The sequence below is a fragment of the Lagenorhynchus albirostris genome, chromosome X (genome assembly GCF_949774975.1).
Source record: "Lagenorhynchus albirostris chromosome X, mLagAlb1.1, whole genome shotgun sequence".
In the NCBI taxonomy this organism is placed as follows: Eukaryota; Metazoa; Chordata; class Mammalia; order Artiodactyla; family Delphinidae; genus Lagenorhynchus; species Lagenorhynchus albirostris.
Window position 1 is genome coordinate 111,407,085 of NC_083116.1, and position 23,205 is coordinate 111,430,289.

The 23,205-nt window shown below is 44.5% G+C and overlaps 2 protein-coding genes across 2 annotated transcripts in view; one reads left to right on the forward strand and one right to left on the reverse strand.

Annotated features, from left to right (window-relative positions):
* Positions 1 to 381: 381 nt before the first annotated feature.
* Positions 382 to 3,513, reverse strand: LOC132513289 (uncharacterized). The gene is made up of 2 exons (XM_060137470.1): positions 2,312 to 3,513; positions 382 to 857 (listed from the first exon to the last, which is right to left on the reverse strand). Exons 1-2 carry the CDS (start codon positions 3,270 to 3,272, stop codon positions 844 to 846), a joined length of 975 nt encoding a protein of 324 aa, XP_059993453.1. The 5' UTR covers positions 3,273 to 3,513; the 3' UTR covers positions 382 to 843.
* A 6,998-nt stretch (positions 3,514 to 10,511) lies between these two features.
* The window catches only part of PCYT1B (phosphate cytidylyltransferase 1B, choline), a 135,746-nt gene continuing 123,052 nt past the window's right edge, over positions 10,512 to 23,205 (forward strand). The window contains exon 1 of the mRNA XM_060138116.1: positions 10,512 to 10,644. Within this exon, the coding sequence (XP_059994099.1) occupies positions 10,528 to 10,644 (117 nt within the window). The 5' untranslated portion in view covers positions 10,512 to 10,527. The remainder of the gene's footprint in view (positions 10,645 to 23,205) is intronic.

Below are 23,205 nucleotides of genomic sequence, written 5' to 3' on the forward strand. Positions count from 1 at the left end.
TGACGGACTACATTTTCCAGGGCATGAGGAGCTGTTATCGTTAGATTTTGTCCTAAAGTTAGTCAGCATCTTTGACTAGAACGGCTACTGCAGCGATTATCTTTAAACAGGTGGGCCATCCTGATGCCACAGGGTCCAATTGTTTTGACAAATAAGCAACTGGGCGATTCCAGGGACCCAATTTCTGAGTCAATACTCCTTTTGCAATGCCCTTATTTTCGGCCACATATAAATGAAAAGGTTTGGTTACATCTGGCAGTCCTAGGGCTGGAGCTGAAAGTAAAGCTCGTTTGATTTGGTCAAAAGCCCGTTGTTCCTTATCGCCCCAAACGAAAGGAGTGCTGTTTTTGGTTAGGGGGTACAATGGGGATGCCAGCTCAGCAAACCCTGGAATCCATAGTCTACAGAATCCGGCCGTCCCCAAAAATTCTCTAACCTGCCTGGCGTTTTTGGGAGCCGGAATTTGGGCCACCGTATCCTTTCTGCTCTCCGTGAGCCATCTTTGCCCCCCTTTTAATAGATACCCCAGGTAACTGACCTGTTGTTGGCATATTTGTGCTTTCTTGGCTGAGGCTCTATATCCCAGGGTTCCAAGTTCCGTTAACAGTTTTTCAGTACCCTTGATACAATCTTCTTGGGTCTCAGCAGCTAATAAAATATCATCAACGTATTGGAGTAATGTTACCTGGGGATTTGATTCTCTATATAATGCCAAATCCTGATGGAGGGCTTCATCAAAGATGGTCGGGGAGTTCTTAAATCCCTGAGGTAGCCGTGTCCATGTCAGCTGACCAGACATTCCCGATGTTGGATCTTTCCATTCGAAGGCAAAGTAGGGTTGGCTCAGGGGAGAGAGTCTTAAACAGAAAAAAGCATCTTTAAGGTCCAAAACAGTATACCACGTATGTTGAGGTGGAAGAGTGCTCAGGAGGTTGTAAGGGTTTGGAACTGTGGGGTGGAGGTCTGCCACCTGTTTGTTTACCTCTCGTAGATCCTGCACCGGCCGATAATCATTTGTTCCTGGTTTCTTTACCGGCAGGAGAGGGGTGTTCCATGCTGATTGACATCTTATTAAGATGCCCAAGTCTAGTAGCCTCTGTATATGGGGACGGATACCGTCTTTGGCTTCTCTACTCATGGGGTATTGACGGACCGTTATTGGGGTGGCAGTTGCCTTGAGTTCCACTAGCACCGGGGGCCGATTTTTGGCCATCCCCATTCCGGCAGTTTCTGCCCAGGCTTGAGGGAACCGAGTTACCCAATCTGTAACATTAACTCGTGAGGATGAAGGCTGCTCATATAATTTATATTCATCTTCTAATTTCATAGTCAATATTTGAAGTAACCTTCCTTTATTATCAGTTATGGTGGGACCTTCTGGCTGAAAGTGGATTTGAGCCCCTACTTTGGAGAGTAAATCTCTTCCCAGCAAAGGATAGGGGCATTCCGGAATAATCAAAAATGAATGGGTTACTCGTCCAATCCCAAGATCTACTGTCCTTCGTGTGGTCCATGAATATTGTTTATTCCCAGTGGCTCATTGTACCCATCACCTTTTAGCTGAGATAGGACCTTTTGAGTGGAGAAGGACGGAGTGCTGGGCTCCGGTATCTACCAAAAATTGAACAGGTTCCCCCTCCACTTTGAGTTACCCGGGGCTCGGGGAGAGGGTTCGAGCCCTGACTTTCCTAGTCTTCTTCTTCCAATGTTAAGATTTTGTTTCTGGTTGGCCTTCCTCCACTCTTTTTCTTAGGGCATTCTCTCGCCCAATGTCCTTTTTCTTTACAGTAGGCACATTGGTCCTTGTCTAATGGCCGCCTTCTGTCTGCCGTTCGCCCTTTCTGCCTATTTCTATCCCCTATATTTCTTCCTCCAACCACAGTGGCCAGTATCTTACTTAAATTCCTCTCCTGTCTCTTATCCCGTCTTATTTCACGGGCTTCCTGCTCTTTCTGCTTTCTTTCTTCCTTCTCTTCCTCTGTTTCTCTTTTGTTATATACTTTATCTGCCTCTTTTACTAACTCCTGAAGCGAAAATCCCTGCAAGCCATCTAGCCTCTGTAATTTCTTCTTAATATCAGGGGCCGCTTGATCTATGAAAGCCATTGCTATAGTAGCCCTATGTTCCTCCGAAGTTGGATCGTAAGGGGTAAAGCGTCTAAAGGCTTCCATTAAACGTTCCAGGAACACAGTTGGAGATTCCTGGGGCCCCTGAGTGACTTCCCTTACCTTAGCCAAATTAGTGGGCCGTCTGGCCGCTCCATGGAGACCCGCCACCAGAGCCTGGCGATACACTTTCAGGCGCTCCCTACCTTCCGGGGCATTGAAATCCCAGTTTGGCCTGACGAGTGGGAAACCAGCATCAATCTCGTTAGGCAGCTGGGTAGGTTGCCCATTGGCGCCTAATACATTTTTTCTGGCTTCTAAAAGAACCCGTTGCCTCTCCTCAGTCGTTAGGAGAGTCTGGAGCAGCTGCTGACAATCATCCCATGTGGGCTGGTGGGAGAAAACAAGAGATTCTATTAAAGCAGTAAGGGCCTGTGGATTTTCGGAAAAAGTTGGGTTATGCATTTTCCAATTATAAAGATCTGCAGAGGAAAAGGGCCAATATTGGAGAGGTCTATTCCCTTGGCCGTCGGGGGGGCCATACTCTCTAAGAGGTAGGGCAGTGGAGTCCGGGGAGATAGCCCTCCGGCTCCTAGTGCCCGCTGAGGGACCCCTTTCTTCTTCCATCATGGATGGTTCCCTTGGTGCCGAGGGCAGTGGAGCTGGGGGTCCTCTAGGTGGTAGGGGATTTGGGGCCGGAGGATAAGGGGGTGGGGAATCCAAAAGAAGCAAATCGGACTGCGGGTCAGGATAAATCGCCTTCGGTGGATCCGGGGCGTCAGGTAGCTTTTCCGTGTTGGGGTTTTTCTTTAAGGCTAATATCTCCGACGCTCCTGATGTATGCGCGGACGTACCTGTTGAGGAAACAAAGGGCCGGACCCACGGAGGTGGGGAGAGAATTAAATCTTCCCAGACCAAGACATATGGTACTTGGTCTGGATGTCCGTGGGGATCTATATTAAATATCTTAGACTTCAGCAGCTTAATCTTGTCTAATAAAAAGGATCCTTCGGGGGGCCATCCTATCTGAAATGTTGGCCATTCAGAGGCACACAAAGTCTGCCACTTTCCTTTCTTTACCTCTACCGAAAAATTATGGGCTCTGGCCCGAACTTCGGTCCAATGGCTTAGGGTAAGGGAAAGAGGAGTCGTCATAGTTTGTCCCATTGTCGTCCGTCAGAGAAGAAGAATAGACCACAATACAGAAACAGTTAAAACTCCACGAAACACATATACGCATGGGCCACCGCGAGCTCGCTTCAAAACCGAAACTTCTTCAGATGGCAGTTATCACCAAGGGAACTGCCGAAACCGAGTGAAGGGGAGACAGAGTTTGCCTCTCCTTCCAGATGAGCCACCAGGGCGTCCCCTAGGGCTCATGGACGCCGGCTATTAGCACGTCTGCCTAGCCAGAGGTCCGATACAGATTCCATAATAAGCCGATTCTTATGGCGTTCCTCCGATAATGGCCCACAAAGAACAAGGGACAAACAGACAATCAAGCTCGAGCTTACCTGGTACCTCCAACTCCCGATGTTCTTGTGGTCCGGGGCGAGTGGAATCCCGGACGAGCCCCCAAATGTTAGACCTGCGCGGTCTCCTAGGAGTTTCAACTCGCCCAGGAAACAGCAAGAGTCGGAAGTCGATGCAAAACGCAAGAGGTTTATTGAAGGCCGGTGCACCGGGGTTCCTTGGTCCTCACGCAGGAGGTCGAAGAAGGAACCCTTTTGGGCGCGAATATGTCAGTTTTATAGGTTTCCACTTCCCCGTATGTAAATTATAGATTTGGTTGTGTTCTCCTGCTGATTGGTCCCGGCTTAGGCTCGGACCAGAGAGGGAACTTGTCCCCAGCTGCCTGATTGGTCTTTGACAGACACCTTTTTTACATTTTGTTATCTCCCTCCTTTTCGGAAGGGGGCCGGACATCCTGGAAATTCACCCATTGTCTAAGAAGCCCCTATTGTCTGGAGAGTTCTTAATCATTAGCTGGAACAATGTCTCTCGAGTCCCACAGTAATAGCAACAGTAATTCTTTACTAACTACACAGCTGCTAATGTCAATAAGAATGATTTATTCTAGCTAAATATGCAAAAAAGCTGCTATCATATCTGTTTTGCTACAGCAAAACAAAATATATCATATTTACAAGTGATTTTACATCAGTGTTTAGATAAATACATCTCATTTTGATAAAAATAACGTATCTCTTTTAGGACCTTCTCAAACACAGGTACAACCATTGTGGCATGGTGTCTTTGAGTGCTAAGAACTGAAGCTCCTTCCTGCTCATCTCTCTGACTTATGTCAAATATTCATTTCTTTAAAATATAAGATGTAGGGCTTCCCTGGTGGTGCAGTGGTTGAGAGTCCACCTGCTGATGCAGGGGATTTGGGTTCGTGCCCCGGTCCGGGAGGATCCCACATGCCGCGGAGCGGCTGGGCCCGTGAGCCATGGCCGCTGAGCCTGCGCGTCCGGAGCCTGTGCTCTGCAACGGGAGAGGCCACGACAGTGAGAGGCCCGCGTACCGCAAAAAAAAAAAAAAAAAAATATATATATATATATATATAAAGATGTAAGATGACATTTTGTGAATGGCATTTTCATTCATGCAGTAGTTTTGTCATGTTGTGTCTGTGCAGTAGCTCCCCAGCACCTTAAAACTGTGTGTAACAGACTCAGTAAATGTTGGTCAGATGGATGAGGAAAAGTCAATTCTTTTTTGGTTATTCTAGAAGCTGGTAAAAGAAGAAAATCCATGTCAAGAATAAAATAAAGCACTTTCTATCTTCTTGATTTTGTTTTTCAAAAAAAGTTTTGAAACTGACTGCTTTTTATGTCCAATCATTATTTTTACCCCTAATGGCCTTTATGGGTCATGGACCTGTATCAGCCTCACTCTTGACTCACTGGTGAATTTGGCAATGCACGTGTTAGACTTTCTGTCGTAAGTAAACTCAAGCACCTACAATGAGTCCAGGTCCGTGGTTTCAGAGACATGAAATGAACTGAACGAATACAAGTGAAGAGTGCTTCATGTTACATGAGTTCAATAGAAAAGGGGTGGAGTGGTTATTTTGGATGATGAGATACTCATGAGTTAGCTCATCAACCTTGTTAACAAGGCAAATCTAAGTGAGGCAGTGTAGTTTGGTGGAAAACAGAGTTGAACTTTGATTCAGGAGACCTGGATTCAAGTGACACTTCTGCCACTTACTCTGTGATCTTGCTCAAGTTACTTAACCTCTCTGAATCTGTTTGCTCATTTGAAAACTTTCAGTATTAAAACTTATCAATCCCAGAACACTATTATGATATAATTCAATGTGTAAAAGAACTAAGTGAGGGGTGAAATGCTTTACCCTGAAAAAAAATTTTATTACGATAATTTCCCTGGAGTGGGTGAAAAGGAATTATTCATGGGTTTCATTACTCAGATGGTGAACTTTTTTTCTGGACTGTGTCAGGTTTTAGGCCCAAACCGTAAACCACGTGTAGAAAACTGGGGAACTGGCTCAAAATAGAGCCAGAAAATTAAAAGAATTCCACAGAAGGTCAGTGGTTTCCGGGAAACCTTTGTCATCTTTGTCTTCTTCTTTCCACGTCCTTTCCTTCTTTGTAATAAATTCCTTATCTGGTAAACCTGAGGTGCTGAGGAAAAAGAATAAAAAGAAAAAAGGAAACATGGAATAAATAGCGGACTCAGGAGTGCTGGTAAGGGAAAAGGATTTGGAATGAAGGAGGTTTACATACGGACTTCTTGATAAATATTAAGAGCAGTATAAAGTATGTAGGGACATGCAAACTAGAAGTAAATAATTTAAAATTTTCAGTACGGGGCTTCCCTGGTGGTGCAGTGGTTGAGAGTCCGCCTGCCGATGCAGGGGACACGGGTTCATGCCCCGGTCCGGGAAGATCGCACATGCCGCGGAGCGGCTGGGCCCGTGAGTCATGGCCACTGAGCCTGCGCGTCCGGAGCCTGTGCTCCACAAAGGGAGAGGCCACAACAGTGAGAGGCCCGCGTACCGTGAAAAAAAAAAAAAAAGAAAGCTTAAATGTAATGCCTGCTTTTAAAAAAATAAACAGGTATACGATGTTATGACATTTTTATCCACGTGTGATGAGGACATGAAAGGTATTTGCCGTAAGAAATAGATCATATTAGAACTTTATGATGGGGCACTGAAATGCTATTAGTTGGAGATCCTCCAGATGCAGATGCAGACCCTGAGACAAGAATTCAAGTTCAAGTTCATTTGGGAGGTGAGTACAGGAAACACCCACAGGAGTGTGGGCAAGCGAGACAAAGAAAAGAAGGCAGCCAATACAATTCGGGGCGCTCTGTCAAGCCAGCTACCACCATGGGAAATTGAATTTAATCCCACTGGGGAACTCTGGGAGTCAGTGTAGAACAGCATAGATTCAATGATCCCACTTGAGGACTGAGGGCAGTGCGGTATTTGTACATTTACTCCTCTCAGTCATTGCTTGAGAGCTCTTGGGGGTGTGGGCTATACCTTTTCTGGCCCGTCAGCCCTGTCTCAACGGTATTGTTGGGGAGAGGGGGCAGGGCTTTCGGTGGCCTGAGAAAGCCCTCAGGCAGAGATGCAGGTGCTGGCCGTTGGCAGCCAGCGGGCAGGTGTTGACGACAATGGTAAGGCCTGAGGGGATCAGGGAAAGCTCAGTTTCTGCTCTATTATTTTAGTTCTTCCCTGCAGATATTTGGGAAGAGTATTCCCAATAATTTGATGTTGAAGTGAAGACCGCTTGGGGGAAGAATGATATCATTTGTAGGTCTCTTCCAAGCTGAAGCAAAGGTCCCTATGACTCGGTTTCCTCATCTGATCAGCTGTTGAGGGGGTTACAGGTAGCACACGGTAAGTACCTAGCATAGTACTCAGAGCAGAAGATAGTTGATAAACGGTAGAGAGAAAGATGGTGGTGCTTGTGAGGGGCAGCGCTGATCTAACAAGTTCTCATGAAGCCGTACCCTACTTGTAGAGGTTACAAGACTCAAGAGCCCTGTCCCCAAAAGTTCCCTGGGGGTTTTCTGAGCAGCCTGCCTCCAACACGTTCCCTCTGCTTCTGCGACCTGGAGATAGGACTCCCCCAGTTTCAGCTTTCTTTTTCCTCCACTGAGCCCCTGCACCTTTCTATTCTCTCACAGGCTAACCTCTGCCTGCCTCATCCCCACCCCGTATCCAGCCCTTGATTCCTTTGGGGAGAAAGGGTAATGTTCATTTCCCCCCCAACTATCGGGGTAATAGATGCTTATTTTAAAATACTTGTTATAGACCTGAAAATATAAAAAAGAAATCAAAATCCCCCATAATCCCACCGTTTAAAGATGTTACTTAACATCCTGATGTATTTCCCTCCAGTGCTCTTTTCTAGGCATGTACATATCCCATAATCAGGATTATTTTTCAGAATCGTGTTCTGTGGCCTGCTTTTCTCACCTGACACAATGTTAATATGTTCCCCTAGCATTAGATTTTCTTCAAAAACGTGACTCCTAATGCATGTATAATACTATATGGATGTATTTAATTTTTATTTTAACCACTTCTCCTATTGCTGTAAATTGTATCTTTTTTTTTTTTTGCTTCTTGTAAATAAGTCTGCATTAGCATCTTTGTATGTAATTATTTGTGAGCTTCTGGTTGTTTCTTTGGGGATAAATTCCCGAGGGAAAGCCCTGGGTCAAAGGGTATGAACTCTCTAAAGGCTGTAGCATGTACTGACAAATGTCCTCCATGGAGGTTTTTTTTTTTATAACAGTGTGAACATTGTGTATAGATTTGTGTAACCATTACCATAATCAGGATACAGAACAATTCCATCACCCCAGTAACCCCTCTTGTCCTATCCCTTTATAGTCACCCCCCCATATAACCCCTAGAGGGTTATGGAATACTTAATTCCATACTGTGTAATTAACTGGTCATTCTTAATCATCTTAATAGCATTAGAAAGCCCCCAAGCTTAAATAACCCATTCAGGTATTATTAAGAATTTCCTGAATCAGGTTGCAAGAGCAGCCAAGACTGATCCCCAGAGTGGGTGAAACTGGTAAGGACCCCTCAGAGTGGTGCCTTAAAGAGCTTATTTCTCCCCATTAGGACTGTGAGAGTCAACCACTGGGCTGTGGGGAGAGGGCGATGAGAATCCAAGACGAGGCTGGGGTAGGATTAGTGGGAATGCAGTTACTTATAGAGCTGACCCTCAAGTCAGTTAGAGGTCTAAATTTTGAGGTTTAAGGACTTGGGCTGATTATGTGTCAGGTACGACTTGGATTTAGCACATAATGTCACTGATGGTTAAAGGTCTGATTTAGGTGACACAATGAAGATGCTCAGGCAGAGACAGCATCTTGTTTCGTTGAGATGGGGTGTGGGGGGAGAAGGGGACATCTGCCCACTTTGACACAGCAAAGGCTGGAGGTGGGGGATAAGGGCACAGTCTAGGCTCTTGGGCAAGAGGGGTTTGCGAGGACCCCACTAGCCATCAGGACGCTGCTAAATAGGAACAGGTGAGCATCCCATTCTAGAGAGGGAATTAGAGGACCAATTAGGAACCAAGCTCGGTGGCCCAGAACACAGTGGGGGTTAGGGGGTGAGGTGCTTTCCAACGGATCATGAACAGCCAAAAATAAATAAATAAAATAAGTAAATTTATTTTTTAAAAAAAGAAATGCAAATTCCGGCCCTATCCCAGACCTACTGAGCCAGGTCTTGAGGGATGAATAATTTACATTTCCAGCACGTTCTCGGGTGACGCTGATGTTGGTGTGGCTGGTCCTGGAGCATACTTGGATGAAAACCACTGCTATAGATTAAAATGAAAGATTTAGAAGCCCAGGGACTTGTCTTAAGAGGATTTCTACCTAGATGTTTTTTCTGTCACTACACCTGCTGCATCCCCCCTGCCCCGCCAAGCCCGCATCCTTCCAATCCCAGCTCCACTGCTTATGAGTTTGAGGCCCTGAGCAATTACTGTAAATTTCAATTTTCTCACCTGTAAATGGGGATAATGATAAGATTGACCTCTTTGGGTTGTTATGAAGATTAAACAATATCTAGGTAAAGTACCTAGCACTGTGCCTGTGCTTAATAAATGCTAGCAATTACCATGATTTTTTTTTCTTTTTTGCCAAGCCGCGTGGCTTGTGGGATTTTAGTTCCCCAACCAGGGATGGAACCCGGACCCTCAGCAGTGAGAGCGTGGAGTCCTAACTATGGACTGCCAGGGAATTCGCAAGGCGTGATTTTTATTAATGTTATTTAAAGTGTGATATTTCACTAGAACGAATACCTTTGTGAGTTCTTGTCTTTGGGTGTGTGTCTCTAGAACGCCCTCTTATAAATGGTGGCTATTCCTGGACGATTTAGACGTGAAGGCACATCATCGTTAATACCCCATCTGTGATGTTTCTGTGATTGCCATGAGCATTTCGCTGAGAGCAGGGTGCTTAGGAAATGGGAGCACAGGAATAATAGACCAGCATGAGGAACAGTGTATGGAAGCGCAGACCACAGCAAGAGCTCATTGAGGAAACTCAGAATAGCTGGGGAGGAGGAGGAATGGCCGAGGGAGGAAGTAATTGGGGAGGGCAGTCAGAGGTGGGAGGCAGGTTTTCGAAGACAATCTACCTCCTTCGAAGTTCCTCTCAGGGCAGCCCCAGGGGTAAGCGCCAGGGCTACACCAGGCCTCAGAGGATCTGCCGTTGCTCTTGTTGCAGTCAAGGGGGTGAACACTCAGGTGCTCTCAATGAATGCCGTGAGAGGCCCTCCGAGGCCAGGTGGCAATTGTGGGCACAGGGAGTTTGGGCTCAAAAGTGGTTTTGTCTTCAGGGTGACTCCTATTTGGCAAAATTCTGACTACAGCACAGCAAACATGTCAGGGACTTGGTCTTTTTTAGTGGAGGTCTGCTATGTTCCGTCTCGAGGCGTCCTGGGCATGTCAGGACGCGGTTTTTTCTTATCTGGGTAGCGCAGCCGGGGTCCCTAGCCCAGAATGGACCTTTGCAACTGAATTAAACAGGAGAAACAAAAGCAGCAAGTTCGGGCCCCCAGGGCACGGCCCGCCAGCCAATGGGGCCCGGCCGCTCTCCGGCGGAGTGGTACTATTACGACAGTAGCCAACCAGCGCGCTCCATGCAAATGAGGTACTGTATCCCGCACCCGCAGCTCCTGTGCTGTCTGGTTGTTATAGTGATAAACTGAGGCCTTGCCTCTTGGGTTCTTGGAGAAGGAAAGTGGTGGGGGTGGAGGATAACCTCTTTACTTCCCCCTGGGAAGACAGAAAGAAGGGACGAAGAAGGGGGATGGGTGGGGAAGAGAAAAATACGTGACAAAGAAAACATTCTCTGCCTAGGAGGAGACTCTCAGAGGGTGTAGAACTGGAGGCAGCATTCACTGGCCATGCCAGTACTTACCACTGATGCTGAGTCAGAAACAGGTATCCCAAAATCCCTTTCCAATGAGCCTCCCTCAGAAACCATGGAGGAAATCGAGCACACATGCCCACAGCCTCGACTGGTAAGTAAAGACAAAGGATGCAAATGTATGCGTGGCTATGGCACAAAAGAGTTTCAGCGAGGAACTCTTTTATGCGCCCGCAGCCACCGAGGAAAGCGATGCTTAGAGGATTTTCATGTAAATGAGAATAGAGCTACCGCCTAATCCTTCTCAGCTGTTTATACTTAGCTTCTGTAACCGAGCGCTGCTCTCAGCTTACAAAGCATTATTGTATTGGCTGGGTAGGAAACGGGCTGCTTGGGCTATGCTGTGTTTTTGTGCCTTGGGAGGAGGGGATGGGCTTTTATCTTTTAGGTGTATTCTCATCTAAAGATACAGATCCTGTGGTACAATTTAAAAATGGCATTCTCTTCACAAAGCTTGAGACGAGTCCGTTGTTAAGTTCTAAATTTTAGGTAAGGAATGATTCTGTCCTCAACTAATTTTGGTGCCTAATGTCAGTTTTTGAAAAATGAAAACGACATGGAAGCCAAACTTCCCCATTCGTTTGAAAATTTCAAAATAAATAAGTAAAAGGGTTCCTCGGCGATGTGTTTAGAAATAATAATGTGCATCTTAAATGAATTGTAAACATTTCCGGAGCGTGCTGTGAGGGTTTCTCTTCAGGTAGTGGGAACCTGGAGCAGCTATATTTACTTGGAAAGGGGCTGCATGCCTTTCATAATGAAAGTGTGGAAACGGGCACTCAGAGCTTCCTTGCATCTCAGTTACTGGTATCCCAAATTTCATCAGCTTCTCCACCACTTGTCATGATTCCTTAAGTAAATGTGGAAGGCGGTTCTCAAACACCTCAACGTGTATCCTCAAGGAATCAAAAACACCAAATGGGTGGTGGATTTTCCGTGGCCTGAAGTCTTCGGGAACTTGGGGAGACCTCTCTTTGGACCCTCAAATCCAAGCGACATACTACTTAGAGCTACTCTCTCTCTAGCGATTTCCCTCGAGTTAAAAGGTGCAATATTTTGATTGGCTGTGGAGTTTGACCCTGGGAAGAGGTTTTTTTAAAAAAGGATTTTGTGATGTAGCATTTTCTGTGAACTCCCAAAATGAGGGCTCACAGATTTCAAGGCCAGTCCATCATGTAACTGTTATTTCTTCATAAGGGTTAATAAGGGTTCAAAGGGAGACTTAGGACAATTTTGTAAAACATGAAAACCAAGAAAGTTACATTAGAGCACCTAGGGCTTTTGTTCACTGTGTTTCTAGTTTTAAAGATATATTTTCTTAGGGAAGTTTGATATTAACTGCTCCCCAGCGCTTAAGCCGCTTGCTGAACAACATACACAGTGTAGTACCTGTTTCTGATGGGATACAAACCATCCCCATAAGTTTGTTACCAAGGGATTCCTTTGAGCCACTGAACAACTCTTGCGGGCCTCTCACTGTTGTGGCCTCTCCCGTTGCGGAGCACAGGCTCCGGACGCGCAGGCTCAGCGGCCATGGCTCACGGGCCCAGCCGCTCCACGGCACGTGGGATCTTCGCGGACCGGGGCACGAACCCGTGTCCCCTACATCGGCAGGCGGACTCTCAACCACTGCGCCACCAGGGAAGCCCCACTAAACAACTCTTGATTAAGCACTGCAAAACAACAACAACAAACTGACCATTAAAAGCTTGTTATGAGATCACCCAGAATATATATATATTTTTTTAAATAAATTTATTTATTTATTTTTGGCTGCATTGGGTCTTTGTTTCTGCACACGGGCTTTCTCTAGTTGCGGCGAGCGGGTGCTTCTCTTGTTGAAGAACACAGGCTCTAGGCATGCAGGATTCATTAGTTGTGGCACGCAGGCTCAGTAGTTGTGGCTCGCTGGCTCTAGAGTGCAGGCTCAGTAGTTGTGGCACACAGACTTAGTTGCTCTGCAGCATGTGGGATCTTCCCAGACCAGGGCTCGAACCTGTCTCCCCTGCATTGGCAGACAGATTCTTAACTACTGTGCCACCAGGGAAGTCCATCACCCAGAATATATTTTTTAAAGTTAAACTCAGTGTTCAGATTTGCATCACACAACTTCCTGACAGGTCAAGGGCAGGGGAGAGGGCAGCATCTGCTTCCTGTTTGTGTATCATTTCAGTCTCTGGTGCCTACTTCTTTTCCTTCCCTTTTTGCCTTTTAGCTATTCTGCTCCTTGGTTGCTTCTGCCTGAGAGGGTGGGCAGAGGAAATCAAGGGAAGGAAGAAAGTTCAAGTACTTTCTACTTTCACTTGTGACAGCTCATCCTGGAGGTTAACTCCCAGGAACCATACAAAGCTGGCAGTGTTACACCTCCACCTCCCTGCCAGTTTAGAAATGAGGAAACTGAGGTTCAGAGAGGGTAAGCGACTTCTCCAAAGCCACATTGCTTTGAAGGCTGTAGAGCTGGGATTTGAACACAGAGCTCTATACCTGCAGAGTGGAAGACCTTTCTCCTGCAACACACCTTTAAGTGAGATACATTCTTTTTGCATCTTTTTGGCAGTTCTGGCTTAAAATGTGTGTGTGTGTGTTTGTGTGTGTGTGTGTGAGTGTGTGAAGGATGTACAGAATTTGAACTGTTAAAGTGATTGCTTTGATCTACCTTTTATCAAAATTTCCCATGTTGTCCATCATTATTGTGGTCTATTGAAAATTGGCTCTGTTTAAATAGATGCTGCAACCACTTTATAAACCACTACTAAGTTTTTTGAAGCACCTTTTCTCTTATCAGCAAAATTGGGTCATTGTGGGGTTTTATTCTAAATTTAGATTTACACTTAATAACGAAGGCACATATTAACTACCTAGTAACATAGTTTGTTGATGAAGAGAGTGGCAAGTGAAAATATTAAATTAGGATTTCTTTTTATGTTTTTGAGTAGTTTCTGTTGATCTTTAGCTTTGCTAATATCTTCATATTTCAAATCATATAAATTCTGTTTCTCCCAGTACCCAAGCATATTGCCCCAAGTCAATCGTGGGTCCCTCAGAGCATGGCTGCTCTGTTGCTTAACTGACTTTGGAAAGTGCATGGAAGACTTGAGAGATTCCCCTCCAGAGGACAGGCTCCTTCCCCCACGTGTAACCAAACTTGGATTCATAAAGTTTAGAGGAAACAGGACTCAATAACAAAACATTATCTTGAAAAAAAGTAGCATTTACCAGAGTGGTTGTGATTGTATTAGCCGAGGCACGCACTGTTTCCCCAAACTCACTCTAACTTTACCTAGAGATATGGAAAAGGACATTTCTGGGTAAATAAAGGGACATAAAGCTTTACTGCAAGTCCCAGAACGTGACTCTATGTCACTGAATGTCACCCTCTGTAAATACGAATTTTATTTAATCGTGTAAAATGCCCTTTTTTAATGAACCATGCTCTTGATTTAGCCTGGCACTTGAGAAGGTGTGTACACGTGTCCCTGTCTACATGCATTTGTCTATATATTATTTACAGTGAAGGCTGTTTATTGTGATCCGGGTTAGCTCTGCCCACAGTGATCGAGTACCTACTACGTGCTGAGCTCTGAGCCCTGTGGTACTTTGTGATCCAGAGATTCTAGAAGAGACTGGCACACCAACAGATTGCTTTCATACAGGTTGAGGACACAGCCTGCAAAGGGGTGTGTTCCCAGGTGCAGTGGGGGCAGAAAGGAGAGAGCGGTGAACTCCTTGACAGCGAGTCCACGTTTGCCAGCGCGATGTTGAGTAGAAACCTGTCTTGTCCTCACCGTATCCCCGGTGTCTAATACAGAGCCTGGCATAGCCCTTTAAGGAAAGGGAGTGGGAAGCTAGCATATCTAAATACACAGGACTTTAAAGCAATCTGTACTTTAGACCCTTGTAAGTAGCAAATTGATAAGGATAGTGAGGATACAATGGAATCGTGTTCAAGGGGGAACTTTTCTGGAAGGTATACCTGTAGGTTTTCCACCTGCCTTTTTTTCTTTTTGCGGTACGCGGGCCTCTCACTGTGGTGGCCTCTCCCGTTGCGGAGCACACGCTCCGGATGCGCAGGCTCAGCGGCCATGGCTCACGGGCCCAGCCGCTCCGTGGCATGCGGGATCTTCCCGGACTGGGGCACGAACCCATGTCCCCTGCATCGGCAGGCGGACTCTCAACCACTGCGCCACCAGAGAAGCCCTCCACCTGCCTTTTTTTTTGTTGGAAGAAAATATAAGAAAGAGTAAATAGAATTAAATAACACTGATAAAGGAATTAGAAAAGAAATAGAAAATTGCCTAGGTTTTATGATAGAGCCTTGGTAATGAAAAAGGGCTGGTTCGATATGCTACGTTAGCAGGAGTTCATTTTGGACTTTACTTCAAAGTGGAGCAGTGCCAAGAGACTGCTGTCTTGGCAGAAGGTGCATTACGTTCGTTGGGAGGTAGGGCACTCACCCGCTAGTGCTCAAAAAGATGACCAGATTTCCAGAGACATCCTTGGCTTCTTTTACTAGCCTCGCCATCTATTTAGCTACTCAGATAGCATTTTAAAAGCGAGATACTTACTGTGCTACGTCAGTGAAAATAAACAACCATGAGCTTCCTTGGGCATTTACTGTGGTCGACTGGAATTCTGCCCAAGGTTATTATTAGACATCTTCCTGCTGGTCTTGTTCCAAATGCAACATCCATTTCTTGCAGATTGATAATAGTCGGGCATATTGAACATGGGATCAATGAATTCGTTTCTCCCATTCTTTTAAGTTTATTCTTTCACTATCGCTCCAACCCTCCTACTCCAATTTGCTTAATGCTGAACTCCTTATGGAGGATATTAATATAAATCAAATATAAGAAGACAGGTCTGTACTTTGTTTTATTTTGGCATTTGAGCATACAGAAATGGAAAGGGTGTGTCCTCATTCAGGCAGTGAGGGGGATTTAAAGTATTCAGTGACGCAAGGCTTTAGAAGGGAACTGAGAGAAACCTCAGCCCCTGACCAACGACCCACAGTTAGCCAGCTGCTTAGAAACTTCCACACACAGCAAGGCACCAGGTGCTGTGGAGAGAAATAAAAGAAATAATCCAGAGCCCCTGCCCTTGAATATCGTTTTCATTTAACAGGAGGCAGTGGTTTGGTAGGTGGAAGCATGCCAGGATGCTGAAATCCCTTAAGAGAGCCTTTTTTTTTTATAAGTTTGGCTTTAATATGTTGGGCTTTCTACAGCATTTAAGCTATATTTCATCCATTGAGCAGAAGTACCTCACAGCAGGGGGACTTCCCTGGTGGTCCACTGGGTAAGACTCCACGCTCCCAATGCAGGGGGACCGGTTTCGATCCCTGGTCGGGGAACTAGATCCCACATTGATCATGCATGCCGCAACTAGGAGTTTGCATGCTGCAACTGAAAGATCCTGCAACTAAGACCTGGCACAGCCAAAAAAAAAAAAAAAGTACATCACAGCAGGGAGTACTGCATTATCCTGATCCCTAAGTTAAGACAAGTCCGTGCATTTGAAGAAGAGATGCAGCTTTCTGATCCCCAAACATTTTTGGATATGGAAAGGATCAGTCTATTTTTGAGGGGATCTTAAGCCCTCAGCTGTGAGTGGCACACTCCAGCTGCTACAGTCACGCTGTCCAGTGGAAATACAATGTAATTAAAATTTTTCTAGTAGCCACAATTTAAAACGTTTTTCTAAAAGGTGAAATTATTTTCAATAATACATTTAATTTAATCTGATGTATCTTAAATATTATCATTACACATGTAATCAATATAAAAATGATTAATGAGGTATTTCGTATTCTTCATACCAAGTCTGAAATCTGGTGTGTCTATTACAACACATCTCAGTTCAGACTAGCCAATTTCAAGTGCTCGCTAACCACATGTGGCTTTGGAGGGAGCTCAGACACCTGCCCAGGCCTGTGGAGGATGAGCTCTGAGAAGCCACAGTGATAAATACATTTCATGTTGCATAGCACACACGTGTATGTATTTACTCAGAACTAAGAAAAAAAAATCACCTTCCTTTACTTCATATTTTACACTCACTTTCTCTGCTCTCCTGTTCTGTTTTTTTTTAGTAATCTACATGAGAATTAATAAGTTTGAAGTTAGGGGTGGGGTAGTGGAGAAGGAGAGTACTGGATGGATGTGGGAGACTTTAAAGGAGGTAAGTGCACCAGGATTTGTAACTGAGCCTGAGGGCAGGCAGTATCAGGACGACTCAGTTTTCTGGCTACAGTGGGTGGATGCCACCCCTGAGGTGGGAGCATCCGGGAATAGCAGTTTGTGAGAGTTAATGTTGGGGATACGATGGGGACTTCCATTTGAAGGTGTCTAGTTAATGTTTGGTTTTGGAGCTCAGAAGAGAATTCTGAGCTGGAGATGTTGATCTGGGAGACATCAGCATGGAGGAGATGAAAGTGGAATCGAGGCAGTGAAATCGATGGGAGCGAAATTAGTCAGTTTCTGGACTGATGGAAGAAGTGGATGGAAATGGTTAACTAGCAAGAGTGCCTCAGGATAATCCTACTATGGGGGCAATTCTAGAAAATAACTGACCCTGAGCCATCCTATCAGGTCCTTGGAAGGAGTAAAATCGAAGACCTGTAATTAAAGCTATTAGAAGGCTCCTTATATCTGTCTGTCTCTACACGAAATCTGGTTAAATCAATCTACTTTATCCCAGAATCTTTCCAGGATGTAACCCTGACGAACACCATTTAAAGAGCCAATAGAGGAAGGGTCATGAAAAGAGGACAGACATCTCAAATATCTGGGAGATCAGGGGTACCAAGGGCAGGGTAAGTTCTGTGGAGGGAATATCCAATAGAACCCAATGCAGCAGGGAGATCACATGAGATAATAAGGGAAAGTTTCCTTTGGGTTTAGGAAGAAGAGGTCAATCATGATGTTTCAGTGAAATGGTGAAAACAGAGACCAGATAGGTTGAAGAGCATTTAGGAGGTGGGGAAGTAGAAGCTTGACTGAGAGGAGAAGCATCTAGAGTGTATAGGACCCAAAGGTGGATAAATCAGGGTTTAAGATTGAGAGAAGCTAGCCTTTCTCTCCTCTTCTTTTTTTACTTCCATACTTCCCTCTAGCCTTCTTTCCTTCCATCATCCAGGATGTCAAAGCTTCTGGTTGGCTCATTCTTTTAAGATGGTACCTACTTGCAGTTAAATATGAATGGGAAAGAGCCAGTGGGAGAATGTGAAAATGATGGGGAAAATTGATGAAGGGAATGACCCTTAGACTGGAGATGTTGGGATCCAGTGCACAAGATGAAGAATTGGCTTCACGTTGGTAAAGAGATACCTCTCCCACTGTCTTGGCAAAGAAGCTGGTAAGGATGTTTTGGGTTATAAGGGGAAGGGTATAGAAAGTCGAAAGCCTCCCTTATCTGATAGCCTCTGTTTTCTCTGTGAAGGTGGAGGCAAAGTCATAGTGACTTGGTTCTGATAGGTGCAGAAGTGTAATTATGGGACAACCTGGGAAGTCGGGTCCAACCCCAAGGTATTTCCTCTCCACAGGCCTCCAGGCTGGGGTAGAGGCAGTAGGGGAAGGTGGAAAGGCTGAGTGATTCCTCATGAGAGATGTGGTATTGATGAGCAGAGATGGATCTGTTCCTTTATGGCCTCTGGGGCTCCATACCAACCCCCAAATCAAGGCAGATCCAGATCTGTAGCCCCAGGGGGAACCGGACTGACCTACAGTGAAAGGGCTGGATGCTGGGAAGGCAAGTAGGCTGCAGCTTAGTCTCTGCTTGCTGGAACCCACAATCTCACTCCAACATCAGTTTTGCCATGGAATTAATTATCGTGTGAGCTTCAGCAAATCACTTCTCCTCTCTGGACCTCAATTATGTGACCCACTATGGTTCCAGTTTCAAGACTTTTCCAGTTCCAAGACCGTGATTCTAGCTTCCATAGCCACGGAACGTGCTTCAGCACAGTGTGCTCTGCTTGACCCGAGGCTCATATCAAAACTCAGGGCTACCCCGCTCCTCACCTCCCTTTGTTTTATCCATTTAGAGTAAAAACAGGTTGAGATCTTATGGCAAGACACACTGGCAAAATATGCATAACAAATGTTCACAAAATACTTTGGAACTTAATGTCGTGCAAACCACTTTTGCTGTCTTCCACTTTATTCTCCATATGCTTCTGTGTTGAATCTCTTTTTAATGTGAACAGTAGCCTCCTAATTTATCTACTTAATAATACTGAAGTTCAAAATACTGGGTTTTCCACATGAGAAGGTGCTCAGCATCACTAATCATTAGAGAAATGCAAATCAAAACTACAGTGAGGTATCACCTCACACCAGTCAGAATGACCATCATCAAAAAATCTAGAAACAGTAAGTGCTGGAGAGGGTGTGGAGAAAAGGGAAGCCTCCTACACTGTTGGTGGGAATGTAAATTGATACAGCCGCTATGGAGAACAGTATGGAGGTTCCTTTAAAAACTAACAATAGGGCTTCCCTGGTGGTGCAGTGGTTGAGAGTCTGCCTGCCGATGCAGGGGACAGGGGTTCGTGCCCCGGTCCGAGAAAATACCACATGCCGAGGAGCGGCTGGGCCTGTGAGCCATGGCCGCTGAGCCTGCACGTCTGGAGCCTGTGCTCCACAACGGGAGAGGCCATAGCAGTGAGAGGCCCGCGTACCGCAAAAAAAAAAAACAAAAAAAAACAAAAACTAACAATAGAATTACCACATGACCCAGCAATCCCACTACTGGGCATATACCCTCAGAAAACCATAATTTCAAAAGAGACATGTACCACAATGTTCATTGCAGCTCTGCTTACAATAGCCAGGACGTGGAAGCAACTTAAGCGTCCACTGACAGATGAATGGATAAAGACGATGTGGCACATATGTACAATGGAATATTAGCCATAAAAAGAAATGAAACTGAGTTATTTGTAGTGAGGTGGATGGACCTAGAGTCTGTCATACAGAGTGAAGTAAGTCAGAAAGAGAAAAACAAATACCATATGCTAACACATATATATGGAATCTAAAAAAAAGTGGCTCTGAAGAACCTAGGGACAGGGCAGGAATAAAGACGCAGACATAGAGAATAGACCTGAGGATATGGGGAGGGGGAAGGTTAAGCTGGGACGAAGTGAGAGAGAGGCATGGACATATGTACAGTACCAAATGTAAAATAGATAGCTAGTGGGAAGCAGCCGCATAGCACAGGGAGATCAGCTCGGTGCTTTGTGACCACCTAGAGGGGTGGGATAGGGAGAGTGGGAGGGAGGCTCAAGAGGGAGGGGATATGGGGATATATGTGTACATATAGCTGATTCACTTTGTTGTACAGCAGAAACTAGCACAACATTGTAAAGCAGTTATACTCCAATAAAGATGTAAGAACAAAATACTGGGTTCTCTTTGCGGTATAGCAGTATGGCGTTGAACTCCAGGGGCCTTTTTTAACTGATGCTGCCCATCTAAGAATCATATTTGGGATTCAAGACCAACAGTGGGTGAGGCCATAGTCCTGCGACTCCTGCATCTTTTGCTGGTGCCCATACAAAGCTTCTCAGTGCTCCTTAGTGAAATAAATGTAGAAAGGTTTATTCCATCTGATCACTGGAGGCACGATGAAAAGGAGAAAGCAAGGAGGGTAGAAAAAACTAAGTCATTGCAAAATAGGCCTATTTTCTTCCAATAATTTCCCAGGTAACAGCCTCTGCCTTGCTAGGATCTGATTACGTGGTGCTGGCCTCAGACCATAGCATTATTGTTTTAACATTCCTACCTTCCTCTTTATCCCAGCATGAACCAGGTTGTGTGGGAGGCTGGGGAAGCTGACCGTGCTCGGGGATAAAGAGATAGTTTAACACACAGCAGTCTTGAAGACACACTTGAAAACACAGTGATTAGAAAAGAAAGCAGCAAACACTGGTAGTGCGCACCTGTGTAATAATGTAGGGGGCTAGCCTGTGGATTCATTTTCATATCATCTCCTCCTTCCTGACAAAGTTTTTGACTTGGCGATTTTTGTTTTCTACTCAGTAAGTCATGCACACTGAACCTGATGTCAGTGTAAAAGGATGCTGAGGGCTATTTAAACTGGCATTTAAGAAAAAGAACAACAACAACAATGATAATAGGAGCATCATGAATGGTGTGTATGGCCCACTGGCAACCAAATGTTGTCAAAAGCTTGCTCCTGGTACTCATGGGCTTCTGTGCTTCATCTCTAGTGGGCCTGAGATTGTAGGCACAGTCACATAATACTAAATTCTGTTATACCCCCAGATGGTTGAGTTATGAGGTCATTGTTCTATAGTGACTTCGGGGCTAGAGGTCTCGCTCACTTATTTTCCTCCGTCGGCAAATGAGGGAATGGAACAACCATTTATGATGCATACTGTGTTAGGCGCTGTGCTCGCTGCTTTCTATGGGTTATCTTGGTTAACCAGGCTGCAGACCTGTAAAATAAGAATGACTATGCCCCACCTTATAAATAAGAAAACCAAGCATTAAGTAATTCCCCAAAGATCAGACATTAACTCAGAAAGCTGGGATTTAAATTTCAGTTTGTCTGACTTCTAAAGCCTCCTGTTGCCACTACACACAGTTCTCCCACATAAATGAGCTGAGAACCACCTGCTCAAGCTCCCAGGTGATTCAGAAACACGATGTGTTTGGATGCACTTTGAGAAGTGCTGTATTTAGCTCTGCCATGTTACATTTTCTGCTTTGGCACTACGAGTGGAAACAGATCAGATGTCTAAGCTCTTTGTAGTAAATTTAGAAATTCAAAATAAATATATTTGACCCAGCACTTCTACTCCTAGGAAGGTTGTACATACGACCACCAAAGACTAGTATTAAGTTGTTCTTAGCAGCATTATTCATAATAACACCAAAGTGGAAACTACCCAAATGCCCAGCAGAAGTAGAATAAATAAATCGTAGTATAGTCACACAAGGTCACCCAGCAATGAGAATGAAGAACCTACAACCACCTGCAAAAATAAGGACGAATTTCACAAACATAATATTGAATGAAAGAAGCCAGACATGAAAGAATATACACTACACCATTCCATTTCTATTAAATATTTTAAAAGTTGGCAAACTAATCTATGATGTTAGAAGTCAGGATAGTGGAAGGAGCACAGGGTGGATGCTGGCAGTGGTTGGGTACTTGATGCTATATGTGTTCAGCCTGTGAAAGTTCACTAAGTCGCACTCTTAGGATATGTGCACGTTTCTGTATGTATGTTATTCTTTTTTTAATTTTTAATTTTTATTTTTTATACAGCAGGTTCTTATTAGTTATCTATTTTATACATATTAGTGTATATATGTTAATCCCAATCTCCCAATTCATCCCACCACCACCATGCCCCCCGCCACTTTCCCCCTTGGTGTCCATATGTTTGTTCTCTACATCTGTGTCTCTATTTCTGCTCTGCAAACTGGTTCATCTGTACCATTTTTCTAGCTTCCACATATATGCGTTAATACATGATATTTGTTTTCTCTCTCTGACTTCACTCTGTATGACAGTCTCTAGATCCAACCATGTCAAATGACCCAATTTCATTTCTTTGTATGGCTGAGTAATATTCCATTGTATATATGTACCACATCTTCTTTATCCATTTGTCTGTCAGTGGGCATTTAGGTTGCTTCCATGACCTGGCTATTATAAATAGTGCTGCAGTGAACATTGGGGTGCATGTGTCTTTTTCAATTATGGTTTGCTCTGGGTATATGCCCAGGAGTGGGATTGCTGGGTCATACGGTAGTTCTACTTTTAGTTTTTTAAGGAACCTCCATACTGGTCTCCATAGTGGCTGTATCAATTTACATGCCTACCAACAGTGCAAGAGGGTTCCCTTTTCTCCACACCCTCTGCAGCATTTGTTGTTTGTAGATTTTCTGATAATGCCCATTCTAACTGGTGTGAGGCGATACCTCATTGTAGTTTTGGTTTGCATTTCTCTAATAAATAGTGATGTTGGGCAGCTTTTCATGTGTTTGTTGGCCATCTGAATATCTTCTTTGGAGAAATGTCTATTTAGGTTTTCTGCCCATTTTCTGATTGGGTTGTTTTTTTAATATTGAGCTACATGAGCTGTTTATATATTTTGGAGACTAATCCTTTGTTGATTCATTTGCAAATATTTTCTCCCATTCTGAGGGTTGTCTTTTCATCCTGTTTGTAGTTTCCTTTGCTTTGCAAAAGCTTTTAAGTTTCATTAGGTCCCACTTGTTTATTTTTGTTTTTATTTCCACTACTCTAGGAGGTGGATCAAAAACGATCTTGCTGTGATTTATGTCAAAGAGTGTTCTTCCTATGTTTTTCCTCTAAGAGTTTTATAGTGTCCGGTCTTACATTTAGGTCTCTAATCCATTTCGAGTTTACTTTTGTGTATGGTGTTAGGGAGTGTTCTGATTTCATTCTTTTACATGTAGCTGTCTAGTTTTCCCAGCACCACTTATTGAAGAGGCTGTCTTTTCTGCATTGTATACTCTTGTCTCCTTATCAAAAATAAGGTGACCGTAGGTGCATGCGTTTGTCTCTGGGCTTTCTATCCTGTTCCGTTGATCTATAATTCTATTTCTGCCAGTACCATGCTGTCTTGATTACTGTAGCTTTGTAGTATAGTCTG